The 25,478-nt window shown below is 31.5% G+C and overlaps 1 protein-coding gene across 4 annotated transcripts in view; it reads right to left on the reverse strand.

The window, feature by feature from the left end:
- Positions 1–299: 299 nt before the first annotated feature.
- The window catches only part of LOC125778591 (cell death protein hid), a 44,493-nt gene continuing 19,314 nt past the window's right edge, over positions 300–25,478 (reverse strand). For 3 of the 4 annotated variants that reach the window (XM_049456898.1, XM_049456900.1, XM_049456899.1), the window contains exons 3-5: positions 9,558–10,110; positions 7,663–7,864; positions 300–1,580 (exon numbers count right to left, since the gene is read on the reverse strand). In XM_049456898.1, the coding sequence (XP_049312855.1) occupies positions 1,500–1,580; positions 7,663–7,864; positions 9,558–10,110 (836 nt within the window). In that variant the 3' untranslated portion in view covers positions 300–1,499. The remainder of the gene's footprint in view (positions 1,581–7,662; positions 7,865–9,557; positions 10,111–25,478) is intronic. The other variant, XM_049456902.1, reaches the window with a different exon arrangement.

Here is a 25,478-nt window from a genome sequence, read left to right on the forward strand (position 1 = left end):
ACTCCCAAATTTTTATATTCATTAATTTTATGCTTTTGATTTTATGTTATTATTAAGTTGTAAACTTCTTAGCAAAAATTGTTGGTATTCCAGTTACTGTCATACATACATATGTATATGCGGTTACAAAAATATTTATAAAATTTATCAAAAATATTGCGCCAAAGTGCTTGTTTCGAAAAAACTTGTATGCTTTCGGAAACCCGAATTTTATTCCCATATCAGTAGTTTCATATTGTAATTTGCTGCGTTTGTTAAGTTTTTTTTGTATGAAAAAATATTTTATATTGTTGTAAGAGTCCTCAAAAATTTTTATCAAAAATACGCGCATCTGTTTTGGAAAAAAATGTGTACCTTCAATACGCCAAATTAGCAATTTTTCAGCTGTTAGTATGAAAAAAAAGTTTAGCATTGAGTTCTTGTTTTTTTTTTGTTTGATTTACTGTTAGTTTGTACGATTTCTTTTCAAAATTTAAAAAAAATATTTAGTTATTGAATAAATTTTATAAACTTGCTGCTTTGTGGTTTTAGTTGTCTTTACTTTTAAATTGTGTTTAGTACAAATGCTGCCTTTCAATATCGAACAGTCTTATCTGTTACACATTTAGAATAAAAAACGTACAAAATTTTCGTTAGAAAAATATTTTCTTTAAGCACAAAGTAGCTTACACTTAAGGGCAGTTCAAATTCATGTCAAGTATACTATATGCGAAATTTCCACGTCCAAATACGGCAGAGATTTTTTAATCAAATACGCGTATGCGTACATAAGTATGTATATCTACTATAAATGCCTACATTGTACAAAAATATGCTTTGCTGGTGTTAAAAAATGTTAGTTGTTTGCTTTCATTACGTTTTTGTTTCGACTTTGATTTCGTTTTGAGTTTGTGGTGTGTAAGAAAAGCTTCGTTGATTAAAAATTCGGTTTCGTTTTCGCACAATGTGCGTTTTGCTCGCTATCATCTCTCTCTCTTTCTTTAACGCCATTTCTTTCCTCCTCTTTTCTTCACTACCCAACTCTTTCCATCTCATTGTAGCGGTTTGATGCGCCTTTTCGTCAGTAGATCCGTAAATTCTTGAAAATTCAAAATTATCACACGTTTCCACTCTCGAAAAGACTTCTCTCTCAAGCCGTTCACTAACGGGTCTCTCCAAAACTGGCGCGGCGTAACTTCGCCTCGTTCCACGCGCGACGTGCGCTTCTTTAAACACTCTCACGTACCACATTTTTGGCAAAAATGTCTTCACCTTTATATATTTCCCTCTCGTACTCCTTTATTGCCTTGAAAACATCAAAAGCATTCTGCTTTCCGCACACTTTAACACTTTTCATTTGTGCTTTGTTTTTAAAGTTTTTCTCAAAATTTATTATTTTTGTTTTATTTTTCTTTAAGTGTAAATAATTATTTGTTTTTTGCATTGCTTCACTGCTGCTTGCTTTTTAAATTGTAAGTATTGCTGAGGCTGTTGCCGCTGGAACTTCACTTTTGGCGCACTCATCGCGTAACAAGGAAGCCACAACCGATTGCAACAACGATGACTGTGACGACAGTGGGCCAGATAAAACCCTTGAATGGCTGCAAAGAAGAAAGAAGAGAGAAAATAATAAATTTTTGGTTTGAATTTCATATGTTTTAGAAAGTAAATTATATAGATAACATAATCCCTACTACATAACCGACAAAAATTATACCATAACTTAAGATATTAGTTGCTGAATATTTTTTCACCCTTAATCCTAACCTAACCATAATTATGATAACCTTGACTTGAAGGTATAGAACTCACTGCGATCTGAGAAATTTTGTTTTTGGAGGTAATCTGTTACTTATAGTAAAATATCTTATTGTCTGTCGGGCACATTCTATGATATACATTTTTTCAACGAAAAGAGATACGAGCCTCATGTAAGATAGATAGATACACCTACGCAAGTGGTTTCCATGGTGTTCTTAAATAATCTTTTGATTAAGTTAAACCTCAAAAAAGTAGGTGATGTAGTTTTAGGTGGGAACACTATTTATTTTTTAGTTACCTATGGAACATATTTCACCTCCCAAATACTCTACTTCACTCACCAAAGTGACCTTAGTAATTTTTTATAGCTTTTTAAAGCCTGCACCTGTTCCATAATTGCTAATATCAGCCTCTCACGGTAAAATGTAATATATAGAATATTTCTTAATAAGCGAAGACCATTCAGCAGGTTATAATAAATCTCCGAGAGTATTTTAAGTGTGAATATTTCTATAACAAAGAAAATAATCTTCTTTAAAAGATTTTCCAAGGCGGCTTAGAAGATTTCTAGTACTCGCTAATGGTTTGAAATACGACAAATAGGAGAAAAAGTAAGATCGACTAATTTTTAATAGTAAATATTCGCATCTGCGCATTGGCGGTACTTTTATTCGAGAAGTGTGCGGTGTTAAAGCAAGAAAATATTTTAAAATATATTAGTAAGCTTCAACACTTTGGGAAATTCTTGAGATGAAATGTGTTAATGCCGAAATTTTCGGCGAATATAAAAAAAATAATCAATGGAAAGAATATATGTATTAAGAACTCTTTCATATAGTGGTGCGCTGTACTCGAACTAGTTAACAACTGGTTGAAAATAAACCAGAAATTAACTAGTTCACAACTGGTTTAAAATACACTAAAAACGAACCCTTTTATAAAACTGGTTCAAATTTTACTGCAGCCGAACTAGTTACGCTCGCTTGTTCCTCATTGCAATATAATCCAACTGAATGATGTATCTGAACACTCATAGAACTAATAAAAGAGACAATAAATGATTTTCATAGTCAAGTGGATTTTTCTGATATCCATAAACTCATTGAATAACACCTCATATACATACATACATATGTATTATAATGAAGTCCGAAAACTTTTGGCATTAAAACAGCACTGCCCATTGATTTGCTAGTGCAAGTAAATCAAAAAAATCCAACAAAGTTCTAATCTCAATAGCACTTTATAGGCTATTAAATGCATTATTGTAACACTTTGCCACTGAACACACTGACAAACATAAATATGGATTATTTCAATAACAGCCCCCGCATGCGAACTTGGAACACCTGGTAGTGTTCCTGGCCGCTTAAATGCTCTAGATTTGCACATTTTCATAGATGTATGTGTGTACATTTGTGTATATTTATAAAAGTGTGTGTCTGTGTATCTAGTCTCTATTTTGTTTCGGGTCCAACTGCCAGCAATGCTCATCGGCTGCGCATAAAATCCTCCCCAAAGACCAATTTACACGTGCACTTCAACATTAAGGCAGCACTTAAGTATGCATGTAGTACTTACATACTTATGTACGTATATGTATTTATGTGGCCATCAATAAATAATTTTTATGTCCGCACTACTGGCATTTGGTAAATGTAACAAATGCGCTTATAATTACAATAAAAATGTGCCGAAAATTGCTATCAATGCCACTGCCAGTCCACTAGTGGTCATATAAATATTTTGTGGACAGGCACTTGCATGAAAATATACAAGTACATAGGAGTGTGTCTCAGTGGGGCATAAATAAATAAACGAATGTTTCATTACAATTGCGGTCAGTTAGTTTGCTATTTTTTTCAGTAGTAGAAATATGAATTTATTATTTGATTACTTTTTCGCTTGATTGCCCACTTGTTTTGTATTTCAGATTTGAGTTGGGTAAGGGTGGTTTACGTTTTACTTGCATAAGTATATGCAAATGAAGTGTGTCATCCTTTTAGACATAAATTTTCATAATTTTTGGCATTATTCACGGCTTAATTGTTTGGAAAAAGAAAGCATTTCGAACACTTGTTTCAATTTCTTTCTTTTTCGACAGAAGTCGTACGAATATTTGGTGACAAAACAGTTGTAAAAAAATGATTAAAAAAATCGTTTTTATCAAAAATTTAAATTTTTAAATATTTTTTTAAATTTTTTTTTTGCAATTTTTTTTTCGGTAACAAATTTTTATTTTTGAGTACGTATTTAGAGAAAAATATCTGTAAAGCCAAAAGCATACGTATTTCATAGGCAAGTCTATGTATGTAAAGATGACGTGTTTAATTTTTTTGCGATTTCCTAGAATTAATGTTACTAGTAGAAACCCTCCTGAAAACTGAGACGTGAAAGATTAACCCAGTAGCCGCCATTTTGTATGAAAACGGCAATATTAAAACTATTCATACTTGTACATATATGTTTGAAAGAGAAGAATTCGATTATGCTATCCTTTTGCTTTCGGAATAAATTATCAAAATTGTGCCATTTTTCTTATGGTTCTTGACGTGGCTAACTTCTTTAACAAAAATCTATTAAATAGCTGAAGAAAATTAAAAATAAAAATCTGTCTTCATCTATCTTATCTCTATTCATCTTTAGAAGCTTTTCATACACTTTTTATATTATATATTTATATCTTATCTTATTTCTTAGTTCCCTTAAATTGCATTTTTCTGTAGTGTTTAAACAACACACGAACTAAATGCAGCCTGATATTTTGATTCTTAATCAGAACCTAGCACACAGCTTTAAAATCGCTTGCTAAAAAAATGCAAGAAAAAAGCATCTCACCATGATAAATGCAACTGAAATTTGAAACTGTAATTACGCGCTTCAGTAAACAACTAGAAAAGGTCATTAACATACAAAAGCAAGGCAGAAAATTACATTTCAACGCAAGCGTTGGGGAAAAAGTGCAATAAAAACTGTATGCCATATATATGTATGCATGTACATATATACTACTCCCGCCAGCAACAATGCCTGCACCTACATAAATACTTAGGAAGCAATAAAAATAATTACAATGACAGCTGTGCGCCTAGCGGGCATGCGTCAGTCACACAAAAGTTGCTGACAGCAGAAAGAAAAATTGGCGAAAATCAAAAAATTTGTTATCACAATTAAAATGTGTCACACAAAGCAACAAATAAATTACGGTAAACTTACAAAAACGTAGCAAAAATTATTAAATTAAAGTGCATTAAATTGAGGCACAAAAAAAGGAACAAAAAAAAACTAAAAACACAGAACAAAGCGCTCGTAAAAACCGCCTGGATTTGCATTTTCCGCTTTGCCGTTGCTTAGAAATCCGCATAAAAAAGCTAAAAAAAAAATGCGCGAAACTAAAGCGAGCAATCAGCGCGGCGGCAAAGGCATAACGGGCTGGCGCACTCAGCTGGGCAGCCGGTGTGGCGGTTTCAAGTGACAATAAAATTCGTATTTTTCGCGATAAAATTTAATTGCGCAGCTTTGCGACGTCAATAAAATCAGCAAACTGTACTAACAGCAAAAAAAGACACAAAAAGTTACAATAAAAAATATATAAATTACAACAAAAATATGTTGTAGAAAAAGGTTTTGCCACGCTTTGTCGCTACTGACGGCAAGCGCCTAGAAACCTGCTAGCTTTTAGTGACAGCACACTGCAGTTACGCTCCTCACCCGCTGTCCATTTATCGACAGGCAGGCAGCGCGTGTTCGGCGTACGTGTGCTTGATGGCACCACTGCATTGCGCTGGTGTCCATTGGCCCGCATGCCTATCATTGGCTTGCCAGCGACTTAGATTGCATTTTGCATTTATTGTAGTTACTGCAGCGTAATAAAATTGTTACGCTTTCCATATACACAAACATGTATATCTATATGCACACACACACCTACTTCTTTGCGGTAGTTTTTTAATTTGTCGTCCAACGTACGTTTGGCTTTCGCATGCGGCCCCACAAGTGTTTCGAAAACAAAGAGTTTCAAAAGCTTCCTTTATGTGCGTCTATAAATGAATGAACTGTGTCATATTGAAGTTTTTATTCTACAGTATTCTACTATTTTATGTTTTTGCTTTTTTGCACGCTTTGCACTATGGCGCAATTTACGTCTTAAACTATGAAGAACACCTGTGGTTATAGGCGGCACATTTGTGTTTACAAAGTAATGGGAAGGCATTTTTTGAAAAAGGTTTTTTTAAATAAAATAATTTTTTTGATGAAGACATTCTTTGTTAATTATGCACTCATTCACACACTATTTTTTTGTAGAGTATAAGTGAAAATTCGCTCCAGCTGTCAAGGAATGTTCTGTGATGAAGATGAGTAATGTTGCGCTTTGTGGACTATTTTAAGAATATTACAAGCTAGCCGGTATAAGTTATATAGTAATCATTACATTTTAGAAGATATTTCTATTTCATAAAAATAATAAAAGTATGGAATATAGGTCAATGGTATAATATAGATTACTCACAAAACTTTTGCGGAAATAACACATAGCACCTATCATATCTAATAGAGTCCGTTCGAATACTCGGACCGATTATAGACCGAAAATTGAGAAGCGGTTGGACACTAATGTCTACTATGAACTAAGAAGAAATAACCATTTCTAAAAAATATTGAAATATACAAGTAAGTTAAAATAATTTCAAAGTAGCGCTCATACACTGAGAAAATTTAGTTATATTGATATTCGTAAAAGCGTGGATATTTTGTAAGGGAGCTTTAACTATGAAAGTGTATTCATGAAAACAAAGGCATTATGAGAAAGGGATATATTTTTCTTCAAATGTAGGGATATAAGTTTCTGAAATTTAAATATTTTTGAGCTTCAGTCATATAATATTAAAGTTTCAAGGCATTATTTAGGGTTAAATTTCTCTTCTCTAATAGAAATATAGAAACCATAGGACTATTATGTATATTGGAGACACTAGATCTTAATATACCTACCTAGAAGAGACTATTTTATCTTATGAAGTTGTTACTCGAAAATTACTATTCTCTCGGTTTCTTCATTTTCTCTCGTTTTTTAAATGACGAAAAAATGAGAAAAATAATCAGAAATAAATTTTTTTTGTTATTTATCTTGTGTGAGCATACAAAATATTCATCGAAAATATGTATACGTAAATTCTTCAGTTATATGAGAGATCGTGAAACCCTTAGAACTCTCTTTATATTTCGGAAAGTTTCTAAATATTATTGTAACTGTTGTCAAGTATTCAAAAACCTCTTTTCTCTTAGTGAGCTTTCAAAAGCTTCTGAAAATATGCATTATGTTTCAAGAAAAATATTCGTTAAGTTTTCAAATTCGTCGTTAAGTCTTAAAAACTTTCGTAATATATAGTTTTGAAAACTTTTTAACTTCAAAACATTTTGGTAAGCTTAAATTTATATTATTTTTGAATTCTTATAACCTTTGTAAACATTCAGAAACTTTCGTCAAGTTTCAAACACTTTTGTACGGCCTCAAAGTTGTTCTATAAGTTTACTATATATGATTCATTTTACGAAATCGTTCATTAAATTAAAAAAAAAAACTTTCGTCAAGTTTTCAAACTTTTCATTAAATTTCAATAACATTTGGAAAGCTTCAATAGATGTTTATATAACATTGAAAACCTTCGCTATAACTGCTCTAACTTAAAAGCTTTGTTTAAATCTTTTGTGTATTTTAAATATTTTTTCTTATGATTAAAATAACCTGTCATATACTATATTCATGATCAATGATCTTTTTTGTATTTTTTAGTATGAGAGCCATATTATATTGGCTAAGGTCAATTTGAGTTTTTATATATCAGTGTAAGGGAAACTAAGTATACTCTATATTATTCAAAATTTGTCAGTTTCAATTATAAAATTCAGTTTATGACTTACTCTTTCTCTCACCTTCTTCTCATACTTTGATTTTGGCACATCCTTTTTCTTCTTTCGTGGCGGTATTCGTCCATTAAATTCCTGCAAACGTTCACGGCCGGCTGTAAAATTATCATAGCGGTCATCGAACTCATCCCAGCTGGTCTCGTGTTCGCTATGATATTCGCGTTCATCATCGTTGGTGGTTGACGTACGACGAGAGCTATATGAATAAATAATAAAATATTTATTACATTCATTAAAATAAGACACATGTGACAACAAAGATTTGTACAAGGAAAGAAAGCTGTGAATTATAAGAAATTAGTCTACATTTATCAAATAGCATGAAAGTGAAAATCATCTGCTTACTTGTGAAAAATTCTTGCGACTTTTTATCACAATACATATGTAATATGTGGAATCAACGAAGAATAAGTAGCGGTCATGTGTGTGGGAGAGGTGAATAAGCGGCACAAGTGACCAGCTGCGAATTGTGCTCATTCTCATGGCGATAAAAGAAATATGTATGTATGTATATGTGCAAGCGATAACATAGGCGCTATGATCGAGACATGCCGATCGACGCAATTACGCTTGTAAGTTTGCAAGCTGCAGCTGAAAGCGTTGAAGCCTTTAATTATAGGGATTATCTTGACAGCAAAAGATCGTCGAACATGTTAATATACTATGTATGTATATTGCAAGCGCTAGCTGTTTGGGAAGCTGGGGGCCTGCACATTTGTCGACGGCTGCTGTCGCCATTGGCGTTGCCAACCAACTGATAGCGCATAATATACGCGGTGCGTGAAAACATGTCATGGGAATTGATATTTTTAGCGTATACTCGTAAGCAGCCGGCAACAAAAGTGAGATTTCGCAATCTAAATGGCGCGTTAATGTGTTGCGGGAGCTGCTGTCGGTCGTTGATCGCGCGCGCAATCACATTACGTTTGCTTTACCCCCGCATATGCTTTCTTAAACATTCAAACATATACTATATACATATGTACATACATATATGGTATGATCGAAATCAGCGGCGCTATACGCTTATACTTTGCTTAGCACAGCGCACTACTGTATAAAGTAGGCGTTGCTGGGCGATAAGAGCGTGTATTGTACTATAATTTATTGAATGGAAATTTGGTATAATGTTGACGTTAATGAGTTGTACCCAATTTGTTAATTATTTATTTATGCTGTTCAAAATAAGAAGTAAAATTCGTACTTTTTAAAACTCTCAAGGTTACAAAATACCGTCATTATTCAGTTTTCGTTAAAAATGCAAATAATTTAAAGTTTTGGAAACTGAGAAAACATTTTTTGCGCTTTCGTCAAGTTTTGAAAACTTTCGTTAAGTTTTGGAAACTTTCGTTAAGTTTCGGAAATTAATAGAGACAAGTTTAGCTGAAACTATTTAATATTTTGAAGTCATTTATAGTCAAGTGAAGTGGTTTTCGAATAAATTTTTGTGAAAAAGTATATTATTTGAAAAGTTTGTACGCTTAAAAATAACTGTTTAACTAGAACTAATGTTAATAATTGGCATTTATATGAACAAAAACATTTTAGCATTTAAATATTAAACTACGTTAGGTTTTGAAAATGTGAAAACTTTCTTCTACTTTTTAGTTAGATATGATATTTGTGCAACAGGCGTCAAGTATAACAACAAATTCGTTAGGTTTTGAAAACTTGCGTTAAGTTTCAAAAACTTTCTTTTGAAAATTCAAATATTTCTTTAATCTTGTAAAGTACATTTTTAGGTTCGAAATTTATGATTTAGACACTTTCGTTGATTTTCGAAAACGTTATTATACAATTCAAGTCTCCTCTAAAATAAATAAAAATCTGGCTTTCAATTTCTACGCTTCACATAAATAAATTTCTAAGTTTTATTTTTCCCCACTTACCGCTTCTGCGCATCTGAGAGGCTACGATGCAAACGCGAATGCCCGCCCATACCGCACGATGTCGTCGATGTTGATGTCGACGCTGTTGCCACACAACCGCGTTGATGCGTTGTCGCTTCCGTCGCCCCGAATACATTGCCGGTGCAGGTGCTCGCATTGGCGGTGAGCGGTGTCGGCGGTGGTGTATATTGATAGTATGGATATGTATATTGTTGGTATTGTTGTTGTGGCGCTGGTTGACTATGTGCACCATTGTGACTACTCGACGGCATTGGTGGTGCCGATTGCGGTGGTTGTAGGTGTGATGCGTTGCTGCAACCCGCACTGATGTTGTGATGACGAAAGAAGGTATTCTCTTCGCCAGCCGCATAACTGACGCTGGTACGTGGGGTACGTGGTGTACTAAGACTGAGTGGGAAGAAAACTTCGCCATTGCCGACACCGGCACCACCACCACCGCCGCCGCCGCCGCTGCCGCTACCTGTGTATGGTGAGGGGCTGTGCACTTGGCAGCATGGACTGGCTGGTGGGGGATACTGGAAGGCGGTAGCATCTGTAAGTAGAAGAAATTTGTTGGAGATGTAAGTATTTAGTGGAAATTATTTAGTAAAGAAAAAGTTGCTATGTTGTCGCACTTGACGAAAAAGCTTGTTGTTTAAATTTAAAGTTCTTAGTCATGATTAATAAAATTACAAATAAATTGTTTATATTAGTTTTATTAAGTATTTAAATTTATATATTAGCATTTAGCGTTATGTTTAGAAATATTTGGTAGTTTCACAAAGTATACGTTCAGTTGGAAAATTAACGAAAAGTTTTGAAAACATTAATTTTGCAGCAACTTGCATTTTTTATACTTTGTGTTGGTTTCTAGTAAAAAAATGTCTTAAATAAGTTTCGTTAAGTTTTTGGTTTTTTCGTTAAGTTTTGCAAAGAAGTTTAGAGACTATATTTTTAAACCACTTTTATACTTCTCAAGCGTATGTAATAGTTTTTAGCCAAATAAGCAAAAAAAACGTTTCGTTAAGTTTTCTGTTTCGCGATTAAATTTTAGAAATTTGTCAAAAAGTCGAAGCTAATAAAATAAAATTATAAAAGTCAATGATTTGATTCCAAAAATGAGTCAAAAAAAGTGTCGTTAAGTTTTTACATCTTTCGTTAAGTTAACAAAAAATATTAAAAATTGTTATACCATAATATAAGTTAATAAATTATTTCCAACTCAAGTATAAATGACTCCAAAAAATTAAAATTGTGAGAACATTCTTGTGGCGCCAACTGTCCGACATTTCTGCCACTGTAGCCACCCACATTTTCCATAAAACGCCACTTAATTTTATACTACGCCACAGTAAATAGTATAAAATTACAAAAATAACAAATCAGCACTTTTATATACATACATGCTATCAGCAAATAAGCTGCAACTCAGGCTAAAAATCATAAGACACCTGAGATCAAGCATTGATATATATTTATACAAAATTGTAAATTTATTTCTACAAATATTGCACATGTGCAGCCATAGCGTCGGCATGTTGAATTGAACGCATAAATGCAACAACAACAATACGTATATGCAAAGTAAGCAGCCCAGCTCTTAATGCATTTAAAGCGTTTTAATGCAAACGCGAAATCATAAAAATCAATCAAGCAGAAGAAGGCATTTAAAAGGTGCAAATAAAGCAGAAATAAAACATGAAAAAGGTGCCAATAAAAATTGCATATAATTTGCATGAATTATACAAACTATTCTGTAAAGTATGTGGAAGTGGCATATATCTAGTGACAAACATATGCAAGGAAATATATTTGCATATATGATAAATGTAAGTGGTTAGAGACAAGCGAGCACACATGTTAGATTTATGCGAATGCACGGCTAATAAATGCAAATACAACTTGCCACTTTGCATATTGCAATGTAATTTGAGTTATGCTGTTTTCCTTATTAACTAAGCTTTGATTGTTTCATAAGTAATTCGCTCTTCTTTGAATTTAAATGACACATTAACCTTTGAGTTGCTAAGCTTGCTTTAAAAGAATAATTACAAAAAATAATAAATAATTTTTATCGATTTTTGATTATTTATAAGGGACAAGTTATCGATATATGAACGTGTGTTTGACCTTTTTCTGTCGTATTAATAATTTTTAGAGCGATTTTGTGGATTCTGGTGATTCGGGTGATTAGTTCATGTAATTGCTTGGTTTCCGATACAATTCCGATTATTTTTATATATATATTTTTTCCATAAAAATTCCGATTATTTTATGTGATTTTTTTCAAAAATTTTTTTTTTTCAATATAATAATTTTTTTTATTATTTTTGTTTCCATATTTTTTTCATATATTTTTATTATTGGTTTTTTTTTGAAATATTGCATTTTAGAAAAATTTGTAACCGATACCCTAAAAAAAATCAAAATCAATGCGCCATTAACCGCTACCGCCAATAATTCGTGGCAGCCTCCAAAACAGTGGCGCAATTCTGCACATTTGACCCACTATCCTTGATCTCACGCGTACATTGATAGCCGCAACAAGACAAGCTAACAGTTACAGCTATGTACGTAATTGGCAAAACAACTTGAAAAATAGCAACAGCAGTCGCCGCTAAATGAAAAACGTTTAAAAGGAGTAGAGCGGAGGAGTGCGGGGTAATAGCAAATGCTGTGCAAACCTTGCGCTCAGCTGTTCAAATGTTTAATTTCATTATGAACAGACGCTTTGCCGCAGACAGCAAAAGCTAATGGAGCGTAAATTTGTTGTTATTAACATTTTCGGAGGCAGCTCGCATGATTGTTCGTTGTGGCTGCAGGCATTGGCACGAACTGTGCAGCGTGCCACTCCTTAACAGCAAGTAAAAGAAGAAGAAGAAAAAATATATTTTATTAATAAAAATGAAGAAAAAAGTTGGTAACTAATTTTGTTGTTGCTGTTGTTGGTAAGTAACATTTGAAACACGCTTGCTGCCACCGTAATATATGCTGCTGATTGCGTTTGCTTTTGTTGTTTCGCTATTTTTTGCTATCACGCGCTGACAATGATGTATAAGCATTTGTTGCCATTAGCCGCTAGCGAGCTGGCGCACGTGAATCGCTCGTTCGATTGGCCGTTTGGCTGGCGGGCGCGCAAGCTTAAGCAGCCGGGCAGCTGTCGTCGCTAACCCTGAAATGTAGTAGCATCATTAATTCTATTACAGCATAACACTTGGTGGATTTGCTGTCATTTGCTATTTTATAATGCATTTTTTTGCAGCTCGTAAAGCTGAAGCGCAATAATGGTAGTAATAAAGTAATAACAACAACAATATGCAATGTTATTTGAATATTTGAACTGTAGCTTGGTTGGCATTTAAAATGGCATTAGAACAATATTAGATATGAGTTAGCGATTTTTTGTTCAATCTTTTATTGTTGTTGTAGTGGTAGTAAAGTTGTTGCTGTCGCTGTTAGGAGTGCGGTATACGCGGTATTTTCTAATGAAGCATGAAAATGAAATTGTTGGAATAATTACAACCATAGATAAAATTGCAAAAAAAGACAACAAAAAGAGCAAAACGATATGGAAAACTTATACCAGATGATTATATGAAATTTGCTTGGATTGAACGATGAGAAACGGCTGGTTTGAGAAATGAAAAATTTGAGAAAAGGAAATGAATATGATATGAAAAAAGTAAAATTAAGGCGGGATAGGATAGAAAGGACCTCATTTTTTTTTCCCTTAATAAGGATAAGATGAGTTAAAGAATGAAAATTTAGCGAAGAGCATAATTATGAGGTGACTTTTGTTGTAAAAAATTTACTTAAAGCTTTTCACTTTTCAAAATAATATTCAAGTATTTTTAACAGACTTCCAAACTACATATTTTGTTATTGACAACAAATTAAAAAAAAAAATTTAATATAAAAATTGCACCTTTACTAGATGTACAACTAAATTCGTTGTAAAGTTTAAAGCAATTTATGAGAAGTTTTCAAAATTGTAGGAAAAAATTGTTCCAAAGGGATCATTGGGTGACTATTAGGCCTTAATTGGTTAGTATAGATTTCTTGGGCTGAGCTTACTATTCCTACTCCTTTTTAAGAAGGGTATATTAATCTCCGAAAAAGAATATTTTTCATTATTTGTAGAGTAAAAGTGGGTAAATTATATATAAATGTTCACGATAAAGTGATCTAAGATCATTCCAGTGTCGACTAAAATGACCAAAAAGCCAAAAGTTTCGAAAACATTCTCTTGTATAGTCTAGTAAGAGAAAATCATCACGATTTTGAGACAATTAATCTAAGAAAATCTCTCCGCTTCCATGTGAGATGCTACACAGAAGACTTAAAGGTATTTTTTTAAGTCACGGTAACTTTAAGATGTGTCTTAAATACTCGAGAGTGTTCTATTCTGTCATATTTCTATGATATATTTGTATGCTTTGAGAATTCAAATACCTCTGAGATAAAAAATTTTGGTTTTACTTTCTACGAGTGATATAAAAAAAAGAAAGATATAGAAGTTCTAAGCATCTTAAGGCTCTCTGAAACACTTTGTTGGCAGCTGTAGTCCATAAAATATTATAAATATTTACTATTTACTAATTAATCACTCATTTCACAGTTAAAGAACTGTACCACTTTAACACAGCATAGTTACTGCATTATAGTATCCAAATAAAAAAATCGGTCAGTAATCATTGTTTAAGAAAAGTGACAGCCACAAATATTTTCACAGCCGCAACTGACTTCAAAGTTAAACTTGCCGCCTCGGAATTTATTTTTGCGGTATGCGCACTAGAGTATTTACGTGTATACATATGTTATTGTTGTAATTAGTAAGCATATTTTTATCACATAAATGCTACAAGATTTTTTTAATAGCTGCGCGTTGTTGTAATTTATTGTTGTATAACTTTTTTTTAATTTTTCATTTATTAGGAACATGCATATATTTACAGATTCAAGTAGTGTTGTTGTTATTGTTTAATGTTCAGTTGTTTGAACTAATTAAAAAGCAATTACAACATTTTATACTAGATTTTCGCAAATCTTGTCATTTTTATGGCAATTTTCAATATAATATCTGATTTTTTATTGTTTTATGCCCTGAATGCGTTGTTTCGAGGCAGACTATGAGGCATCGACGTTACTTTTTGTTGACTCTTTTGGAAGCTTTGAAAAGTTGCCACGTGTTGTTGGATATCTGGTGTTAGAGTAGTTAGAGTAGTTGCTTCTTTGGAGCATCTTTTGGCAGCAGTTGATTGCTGCTTATGATTTGAGATAAGAAAAAGGACAAAGAGGATGAGAAAAAAGGTAAAAAAGGCGTAGCAATAGTTAAATATTTAAGTATTAAGTTGCATATCATGTATTTATATTGTTGAAAATTTATTGAGTTTACTCTTTATTAATTTTCCAATTCAATTAACTCCTTTAGTAAGTCACTCCTACTTTAATGACTAACTGAATGACAGTTAAATATCAGCAGATATTATAAGACGCATTTTCTCATGCAAAACTTTAATCAAGCAATCACGTACGCGTACACACACACTCACTCACATTGCAACAATTATAAATTTAATGCAATGTTCCGCTTCATGCGCCATCACAACTTTAATCTAATAATAGTTGCGCATACGCCATGTATGTACCTGCAATAACACATATAACTACTATCTTCACGACTGCTCATGGCAGATGCGAATGAATGCTACAAATGCGCGGCGATCTTTAAAATTTATCATCATTTTATACTTATGCTAATGCATATTATGGCATAAGAATTACCCGCGGCAATATTTATTGCAAACACAAACACATTTACATATGCATAAATAATATTAAGCGCATGTGAATGACAAAGTAACGAGACAGACGTACAGGCCAGCAGTTGTAATCAGCCAAGCCAGCAGTTGGTGTTGAGGTTATGCGCTGGTAGCTAAGCTAAGCTGCGACGCAACAGCTTGGCCTTGAAGTTTTGCAATAATCTTTTTAGCTTTTTATACTTAAATGTGTTATTTATATTTTTTTCGCGCGATTTTTTTTGTTAGTTACAATGCGCTCGTAAGTGCCTTTGCAGCAATAAATGCGAAAGACAGCAAGCATAAATTACTTATATAGTTGTGAATATGTAAGGAAACAGAAAAAAGGCAAAAAGCGCATTTTGCGTCATTTTAAATTGCCAAGCGGGTGGTGCTAAGCTTTCGATAATGAGCGGCAACTGTAAGATACTGGTTTAAATATACCCGCATTTAAGAAAAAGTTGTAATGAAGTAATTAATAAGTACATATATATTAGTATATAAGTGGTATGTGTGTATAAGTTAGTAAAAATGCATACCATAGAATATAATATTGCTTATGAAAAAACAGCAAATTTATGTCAAATAGTGTCACCGAAGTTTAAAGCTGCATGTGTGCTTTATTGCTTTTTATAGCTGACTGAGGAAGCGGTTTAAATGGTGCAAGTTGAAACATATTTTGAACTCGTACCGCAATAAAGGTGTGGCTGCATGTTATTGACAGCCGATTTGCTGTTAATCTTTAGTTATATGCACAAACATATGCACTTGTACATACATATGTCGAGGTAATATTGTTTTGATGTATCTTTCATACCTTAGAAAAGTTCAAATTATTTGACCCTGAGTAAAATAAAAAACAATAAATTTTAAAAAGTAAGTTATACCTTTAGAAATAACATAATAAAATTTTAAATCGATATCTCAAAGAAAATTTTGGGTTAAAGTATTCTAAAGTTTGGCTACAGAGATCGATAGCGTCAACAGTTTATCTTCAGTCGCGCTTTTCTCAAAACAAAATTTGTCAGTTTTGCTTCAGTAATTACTTGAAAACAAATGAACTGATACTTTCAAAATTTTTCTGCATTTTCTTCATACAATAACCTGGCAGACAAAAATCGGCCAAAATGTTGGTAAAATTCACTTTTTTTAAGATGTGTCGTCAGCTTCTTTCTATCGCATAATATCTGGTAGAATTTTTTTTGTATGGTTCCATCTACGGAGAAGCCTGCTGTAATTGCTGCAATGGAGCACCTTGCTTCAGCGCAGTAAGAAATCGCGTATAACTCGAAAAATATATAATTAATTTTACTAAAATTTTACTATAGAAAATTTAGAAAATGAGTAAATATACCCTTAAATGAAAAAAATATTATTGTTTTATTTTTTTATTCCCAAAGTCAACTCTTCTAGGTTGTCAAAGCAGCATTGCCTATGCGAGAGCTAATTTTATATTATTACCTTCAGGGTCAAACAACGTCAAGTGAACCCTGAAAATTTAATAAAATCTCCGATCTGGAAAATAAGCAGTTCATTTTTCTAAATATTTTATTTCTGTCTTACTTCTCATTCCTCTTAAAATTTACAACAAATTTTCTTCGCGCCTCATTCTCTTTTATACCATTCTGCGCTGTTGTTAAATAACATTTTATTTAATTGCTTAATTAATTATTTCCTCTCAATTTCTAACAGTAATAATATAAAGCTTAAACTGGTTAAGTTAATTACTTTTAAAGTGACACGTGCCTTTTTCATTTTTAATTAAGTATTTACTACGAAATCTGCATAATTTCCGCTGGTGTTTAGTAAATATGTCAGAAAATTAATATTTATGAGGCATAATATACATTTCAATATCACATATGAAATGCTTAATGAAAGCTTGTCAGTAGTTTTAATTAATTTTATCTGTTTCAAGAGATTTCTAACGATAATTTAATAATTATTACTGTAAAGGTAGTAATTTTTTTTAATAAGCCATTCCCCGGAAATATTTAGTTATTCAGTATTGTATATATTTTATAAATATTTAAAAAATCATTACACGTGAAAGCTTTTCAAAATTCAATATTAACACGAAAGCACTAGGCAATGAAAGTTCATTATAATTGTGCATCGAAATGTGGAAGCTTCCAGACTTCAACTTTAACGTGAAAGCTGTAAGCTATGTATACTTAATGTTATTCTGAAAGCTCCATAAAATTAACAAGAACGTAACGTTATATGTATATTGCATGAGCTTAAGATTTCTTAAGCTGAACTCATTTCATAGTTTTACTTTTAGTTTCACATATAGGGAAGGTTAGGTACTATGTAAATAGGCTGATTTATCGTGAAACCATGCATTACACCATTTGGACTGCTAGAGACGATTGTCCATTGTAATGTCCTAGGTTTTGGTCGAAAAGATTTTAGAATAATATCAACATAATTATAGGCTACCACAATTTTATCACAATATCATTTCCAGCCAATTCGTTGGGTTCGTAAAAAATATGGAAACTGAGATGTTACAACTTTAATTCGGTGAAAGCTGGATAGTGGAGATGAAAGTGTCAATATTTTTCCACCTTACCTTTCTCATTGCTAGTTATAAGCCTCATGATATATGTAAGTACTGAAAGCTCGGCAAAATTCTGAAAGTTCTTAATCATGAAAGCTCACCAAAATTATGATAGTTCCACAAATTGTGTTAAAAGCCTATAACTATGTATATAAAAGCTACATAAAAGCTTGAATATGAGTACTTGGAGTCAGTATTTATTAGAAAAAATATTGGGACTTACATTATTTCACAAGATTTGGTTCAAGGTTCTAACGGATATCAAATATATTGTTAGAATGAAATTAAAAAATAAAAATATATATACTTCTTTCATCAAAAGGAATTAGCCAATCGTTATGCTCTAAAAAACTAAAAATTTAATGTACTCATTTTAGTATAAATTCGAAAATAAGGTTTTTTGAATAGTTTCGTAAATAAACTACATTAAATACAGATGCAAAATATTTTTTAATCAAAATTCGCCTTTGCTCTACTTTTTCTTAAAACTTTTCATGACAACCTTCATACAAGCCATTGTAATAAATTATGTACCGTTAGTTGCAGTTGCAGTTCACCAAGTGTTGTATTGTTGCCACTTCAACTAACGCTGTCACAAAATTTTTGTCAACTGTCAAACCAACCAATAGTACAGTTATGATATATGACAGCAGTGTAGCCATACGAGTATGTCTGTTTATTAAAAATCAACGAAAACATTAAACGACTGTGAAACTTTTGGAGAAGTCAAAAATTATCGTTTATATACATATATGTCGTTGTAGCTCAGTGTATTGCCGCACAGTCGCACAGATTTTGGCGCACAGCTGGCCACCAAATCTTAACTATAAATGACAAATTACGACAGCAACAGCAATAACAAAAGCAATACAACAATTCAATGAATATATGCATGAATGAGCGAGCGAGTAGACTGGCCGGGCAGACTGATCGCATGCCAGCGCCAAGTACTATGACCGCAGGCCAGTAAGCAAAAGTGTTGCCATTTAAGTGTCAAACAGACAAACAATGTGGCAAAGCAGCAAAAACTTATGTAGAGATAAATGAAAAATTAAAAAGTAGCACAGCCAAAAATGGCAAAACAATGAAGCATACCACAATAAATAATAACTACATAGATATTGCAACAAAAAATGCGCAAAAAATAATGTGATGCAATGTGATCGCCATATAGAACGACTACGGACTGATATGCGTGCGCTTGATCGATACTTGTTATGTTAGCTACTGAATGACAGACAGACAGATACGGAGGTGTCAAGTAAATTTTTAGAAATGCGGGAAGTGGACTGAGAGTTTTTGAAACAGAAAAATGTCGTGGCAGATAATTAAAATTAGAATGATATTGATATATGTATGTATATATACAGATATACATATATGTGCGGATGTATATACATATATACACATATGTACATAACTATATATACTATAGTACATATTTTCTTTTTTTGTAGATATATAGGAATATATATTTCAACTGCTACATAAGCTGTCTTAAGGACGCTGTTCTCAGATTTTTATATAGGAAAAACATTTTTTTTTTTGCTGACATGTAATTAGACACCGTTAATTGACCGCTTAAACGGTCATAAACGCTGCCGCCAAACTAAATTTGGTATTAATTGAATGTGCGAAAAGATTGCAAAAATTGGCATTTATGGTGTGGCATGCATACTCTGAATGCCACATGCGCAAATGATGCACACAGAAACAAACATACAAGCGTTTGGCTTTAAATATTTATATATATACATATATAATTTATCATATATATAAATATATAAGGCAGATTTACACATGTCTATTGTCCATTTCTGGCGCTGGTCATTGGCGTCTAAAAATCATTTCATACAGAACAAAGCGCTTCAATGTGTAAAACAGGCAGCCACGAATAGCCATAACGGTCACTTATGTATATAGGTAGCTGCAGTTGTATATCACATATGTTCATATATATATTTTTGCACTTTTATAGACTTTTTGCCAATTTTGGCAGACGTCAAGTTCAATGTGTGACCAAATGCGCAAAGCAAGTGTTGCAAGGACGTTGCCAAATTTGTGGCATTAATTACAAGCTAACGGTTATGTTGTAAAGAAATGACTGTTGTGTTTGCCGTAGCGCAATGCGAAGGTTAAAATGCAGGAAAAGTGTTAATTTAATTTCCGAGAAATTTTAAAATTTCGAATGCAAAGACCGTTAGTTTTGATATTTTACTTTTTGTAATAATATTTTTGATATTTTTGTGGAAACATTATTTTTAGGAACATTTTATTTTTTTCAACGAAAATAAAGATAAGAAAACATATTTAGTTGGAATCAAGATACCGTTAGTTTAGACATTTTACTTTTTTTAATAATAATAGTGAAGCATATATTTTTCGGAAATGATATTTTTAATGAACACGTATCATTTTTCAATAAAAAAATTTGTGAAAAATTATTTAGTTTGAATCAATTTACAATTAGTTTTAGTAACTATATTTCCGAAATAAAGTTTTCAACAAAAAAATTAAATAATTAAATTTTTTTGTAATTTTCTTCAAAAATGTATACCAAATTTCTATACACATATGTACATATGCACATAGTATTTATGTTTACCAAAAATCTTAAATTAATCAACAGAATGCCGTTAGTAATCCATCAGGCATTTCCTTTAAAATTTTTTCTTATTGGTCCCCAATAAATCTTTTCTCATTTGCAAAATTACAATGAATCCTTTGCCATATTTCGCAACACCTTGTAAACTGTCACTTTCTTACTAAAGCCGCTAACAAGAAAAATAAAAATTAATTATTAATAAATTTTTTGTGCAATTTTGTTGTTGTTTTACGCACAGCAACTTGTTGCCATTGTCTGTCCATCATTGTTTTTCGTTGTAAGGCAACAAAGAACTTTCTTCACACTCAGCCGTTCTTATGCTGAATGCGCTGAAAACCAGATGTACAAGTGTCTTTAACGCCACATAACGGTTAATTATTTACAAAGGCGTGTAAGATGAAAAAGTGAGCTAATTAAAAGTCGCAATGAAGGCATGTTGCGAAATAAATTAAGAGCGAAAGAAAGTACCGTTACTTATACGTTTTTGCGTGGCACAATTTTGTTAATTCATAATTTTGTAAACAAGTCTTTTTTATAAATTTGTAATAAAAAAATTTTATTCCAATTAAAAATTTTATTTTATTAAATTTTTTTAATAATTAACTAATTTTTAAAAAATTTTTTTTAAATTATGTTTGCAAAAAAAAAATTAATTAAAGTTTTTAAATAAAAAAAAATTAATTAAAAAAAATTTTATTTAAAATTTACCAATAGTTTTAATCATAAATTTTGTTTTCCAAATTTTTAGTAATTATTAATTTTTAAATTTGGTTTACTGTTTTTAAAACTTTAAAACGTTTTTGAAAAATTAATGTAATTAAATTTTTTTAATAATTAACTAATTTAAATAATTTTTTTTATTTAAAAACATTTTCTTAACTATTATAACATTTTTTTTAAATTATTTTTGCAAAAAAAAACAAAATTAATTAAAGTTTTTAATTAAAGAAAATAATAAAAAAATTTTATTTAAAATTTTCCAATAGTTTTAATCATGGATTTTGTTTTCTAAATTTTGAGTAATTATTTATTTTTAAATTTAATTTAAATTTTTAAAATTACATTTTAATAATAATTTATTTTAATAATATTTTTTTATAAAATTAATTTTTCTAATTTTGAAATTTTTTTAAATAAAAAATTTTTTTGCAAAAAAAAAAAAAAAAAAAATTTTTAATTAAAAAAATAAAAAAAAATTTTATTTTTAAATTGAAAATAAATTATTTGGTTAATCATTTAAATTTGTTTTTTAATTTTTTGATCATAATAAATTTTATATAAATTATTTTTGAATTTCGGAAGTTTGGGAAACCTTAACAATTATTTAAAAAAAAACGTTATTTTTTCCGAAAAAATTTAAATAATTTTATTTATTTAAAATGTAGGTATTAATATTGTATGTTATTAGCAAAATTACGATAATTTTTTCCTAAAATTTTTGAAAAATATATGTTTTTTAATTTCAAGAACTTTATATGCTTATTCTTTATAGTAATATAGAAAAAACTTCCGTCAAGAGCGTTAAAGTGTTAAAAAATATATAACGGGTGATTTTTTTGAGGTTAGGATTTTCATGCATTAGTATTTGACAGATCACGTGGGATTTCAGACATGGTGTCAAAGAGAAAGATGCTCAGTATGCTTTGACATTTCATCATGAATAGACTTACTAACGAGCAACGCTTGCAAATCATTGAATTTTATTACCAAAATCAGTGTTCGGTTCGAAATGTGTTTCGCGCTTTACGTCCGACAAATTTTGTTCAGCGATGAGGCTCATTTCTGGTTGAATGGCTACGTAAATAAGCAAAATTGCCGCAATTGGACCGTATTTTTTCAAAGATGCTGTTGGACGCAACGTTACGGTGAATATCGTTCGATGCTAACAAACTTTTGTTGCCAAAAATGGAAGAACTGAACTTGGTTGACATGTGGTTTCAACAAGTTTTGTGGGCTAAGTCTAAAGTCTACAGAAATAAGCCAGCATTTTGGAAGACAACATTTCCGAAGAAATTCGGGCTATTCCGGCCGAAATGCTCGAAAAAGTTGCCCAAAATTGGACGGTCAACATTTAAATGAAATTATCTTCAAAAAGTAAATGTCATGAACCAATCTAACGTTTCAAATAAAGAACCGATGAGATTTTGCAAATTTTATGCGTTTTTTTTTTTTAAAAGTTATAAAGCTGGTAAAAAATATATATTACTAAATAAATAAAAGTAATGAAAAAATCGAGTTTTAAAATTGAAATAAAAATGTTTCTAGTCAAAAATTTGAAAACATTTAAATCTTAATTTTCTGCAAAAAATATTTGCAAAAAAATATTTCTAGTTAAATTATTACTACACACTTATTTATTCATAATATTTATATTTTCGCGAACTAGTCAATTCTAAACCAAATTCTAAACATCAGCAAATATATATTGAAATATACAAATCACTTCAGCTGTACGCTATACATTTCGTGTTATTTATTGCTGTTACTTAAATTCCTTACGTTGACGCTGTTCTAAAAAATACTTATTTGTTTATCATTCATATGTATTCATATGTAAAATTTTGCTCACTATACTTTCTGTGCAGTCATGCTTTGTATCGCAAGTAAAAAACGGAACAAGTCAGCGCTTAAACATATACATACATAAATGTTTTATGAACGTGCGGTTCTCTGAAAAGTCGATAAACTCAATTAAATCGCGCTTGTTTGTGACGTCACAATGAATGACAAATTTTTGGCTGATTTGGCGCTACAGACAGCTGACGCGAGTAAGGCGTGCGCAACAACTGCTAATTAGCATACAAGCATGTAAGTGTGTGTGTGCGAACGCTCGAAATAAAAAAAAAAAATATATATATGGCATACTTTTTATTCTGTTGAGGTAGGCACAAGTTTTCGTGAAATTTGCATATACATATGTATGTATATGTAGGTGCGAGTATTTCCATGAGCGTTTATAAAACTGAGTTAAATGAACTTGTGTATGAATAAATTATTTACCAAAGGAAGCGAAAAATTAAGAAACACTAATGCGTATGTAAATATTTCTTCTGAGGTGATTAAACATGGTGTAAACATTTCACAATAATTGAAGTGTGGGCAGCAAAAGAGAAAGTTTTATTGAATTTGCACGATTAACTGACTCATTGTTATGAATCAAGTTAGATTGGTAGAGAAATATTTGGAAGGAAAATTATTAGCAATTTCAAAATTTGTGTAAACAACATAAAAATATAAAAAAATTAATAAAATATAATATATTATAATATAATATAAATGCAAATAAGCAATTTTTATCCCTGACTCTACTTTGCCTGCAATAATAATGGTTAATTGTTTTAAGCCTTGAACAAAGTAGTGCGATAATGCACCGTCTCTTACTGCATTGGTTATTTTTGATCATAGCGCCACATTTTCAACTAATATCGTGTCGCAACCACCGCATGCGCCTGATTTACCTTCGTGTAACTTCTGGCTATTCCGCAAATTCACAAGATTACTCCAGGCAGTGGCCAGTACGTCAGGCACTCACTCCGGGCCAAAAAAAAACATTAAAAATTAAGGAGGGCATATTTATGCGTCCGCAAATAAGCGAACTAATGAAAGATGAAACATTTGAGGAAATGCTTAATGAAACTGAAATACGAGCCAGGAGGGCCTTTAAAAGCGTTGTTAAAAATTTTCTTGGAAATGTGAAAACTGAAAATTACAAAGATCTTGTGACTGAACTCCTTGGTTGTAACATGTTCCTTAAAGTTCACTTTCTAGACTCCCATCTGGATTTTTCCTCGAAAATTTAGGAGCCGTTAGTGACGAACATGTGGAACACTATAGGTGATGGAAGAAATCTGTAGCTATTTTCTGCATTTGTGATAATTTTTACATAATAAACTCTTTGTTCTGTTCATGTCACAAAAAACAAGTCGATTTTTGTTTACCAGTTAAATGATTGATAGATGTGATCTCAGTAAAAAAAAACTAAGAATTCTAAAAAAATTTACATTTTTAAAATTTTTAAAAGAGGATACGTCATTTCAAAGTATCGTTATCTTTTTACTGGTACAAAGTAGCATCATCTCTATTCTACTCTATGGTTTTGTACTGTACTTTTGTCTTTAAGTTGCTTTCTACAAAGGAAATAAATATATGATCACTCAAATTAAATACGCTACGGTTGCCACAAAAGAACGAAATTCATAAAATTAATGACATTGCACATGATAAGCGACTATAATTAGCATTTAAGGAGTAGAACAAAGCGAAAAATATACGGGTTGCATCTACCGCCTACCGAGTTGCAATAAAGAGATCCATATACATGTGTAGGTATGTAGATAAGTCTACAGCGCTGAAAATGCAGTGAAGACATATGTTCATATAGAAGTACCTAAATACGTATGTATAAAAAATACATAAGCATATATGTAAGTATGTATGCATAAGAAATAATATTCTTCCTAAGATATTGCGAATCACAAGTAGCTGCAGCTTGTAAGAAATACTGGCAAACATTTGCCACATGCGTCAGTGCAGTCAAACAATAATTTTGAAGAATTATGAACTTATGTGATGAGTTCATAGAATATTTCTTTATATACAGATATATACATACTTGTAGTACAAATGAGTATATGGTCTTCCACATATGCGTAAGTAGCTATTGTACACACATATTAGCCTCAAGTATTTTAAGTACTATTTTTTCAAGTTGCAACCTTGACGAGTGTCGTAACATCAACAGCAACATTGTTGCAAGTTGTTAGAATAACAGTTTTGCTTTGTTTCTGCACTTCACATTGCGAAGATGCGTTGTAAATTATGCGATGAAGTTTCGAAGCTTTGATTTTACTATTTTTTTATTCTATGCATTTTCTTCAACTCCCAGAGGTAAATAACATGCTTTTTGTTTGCAACGTTTTGTTAGCTGTAAATTGTTATTAAATGCTCTTTAATTG

The sequence above is a fragment of the Bactrocera dorsalis genome, chromosome 5 (assembly GCF_023373825.1).
Source record: "Bactrocera dorsalis isolate Fly_Bdor chromosome 5, ASM2337382v1, whole genome shotgun sequence".
Classification (NCBI taxonomy): domain Eukaryota; kingdom Metazoa; phylum Arthropoda; class Insecta; order Diptera; family Tephritidae; genus Bactrocera; species Bactrocera dorsalis.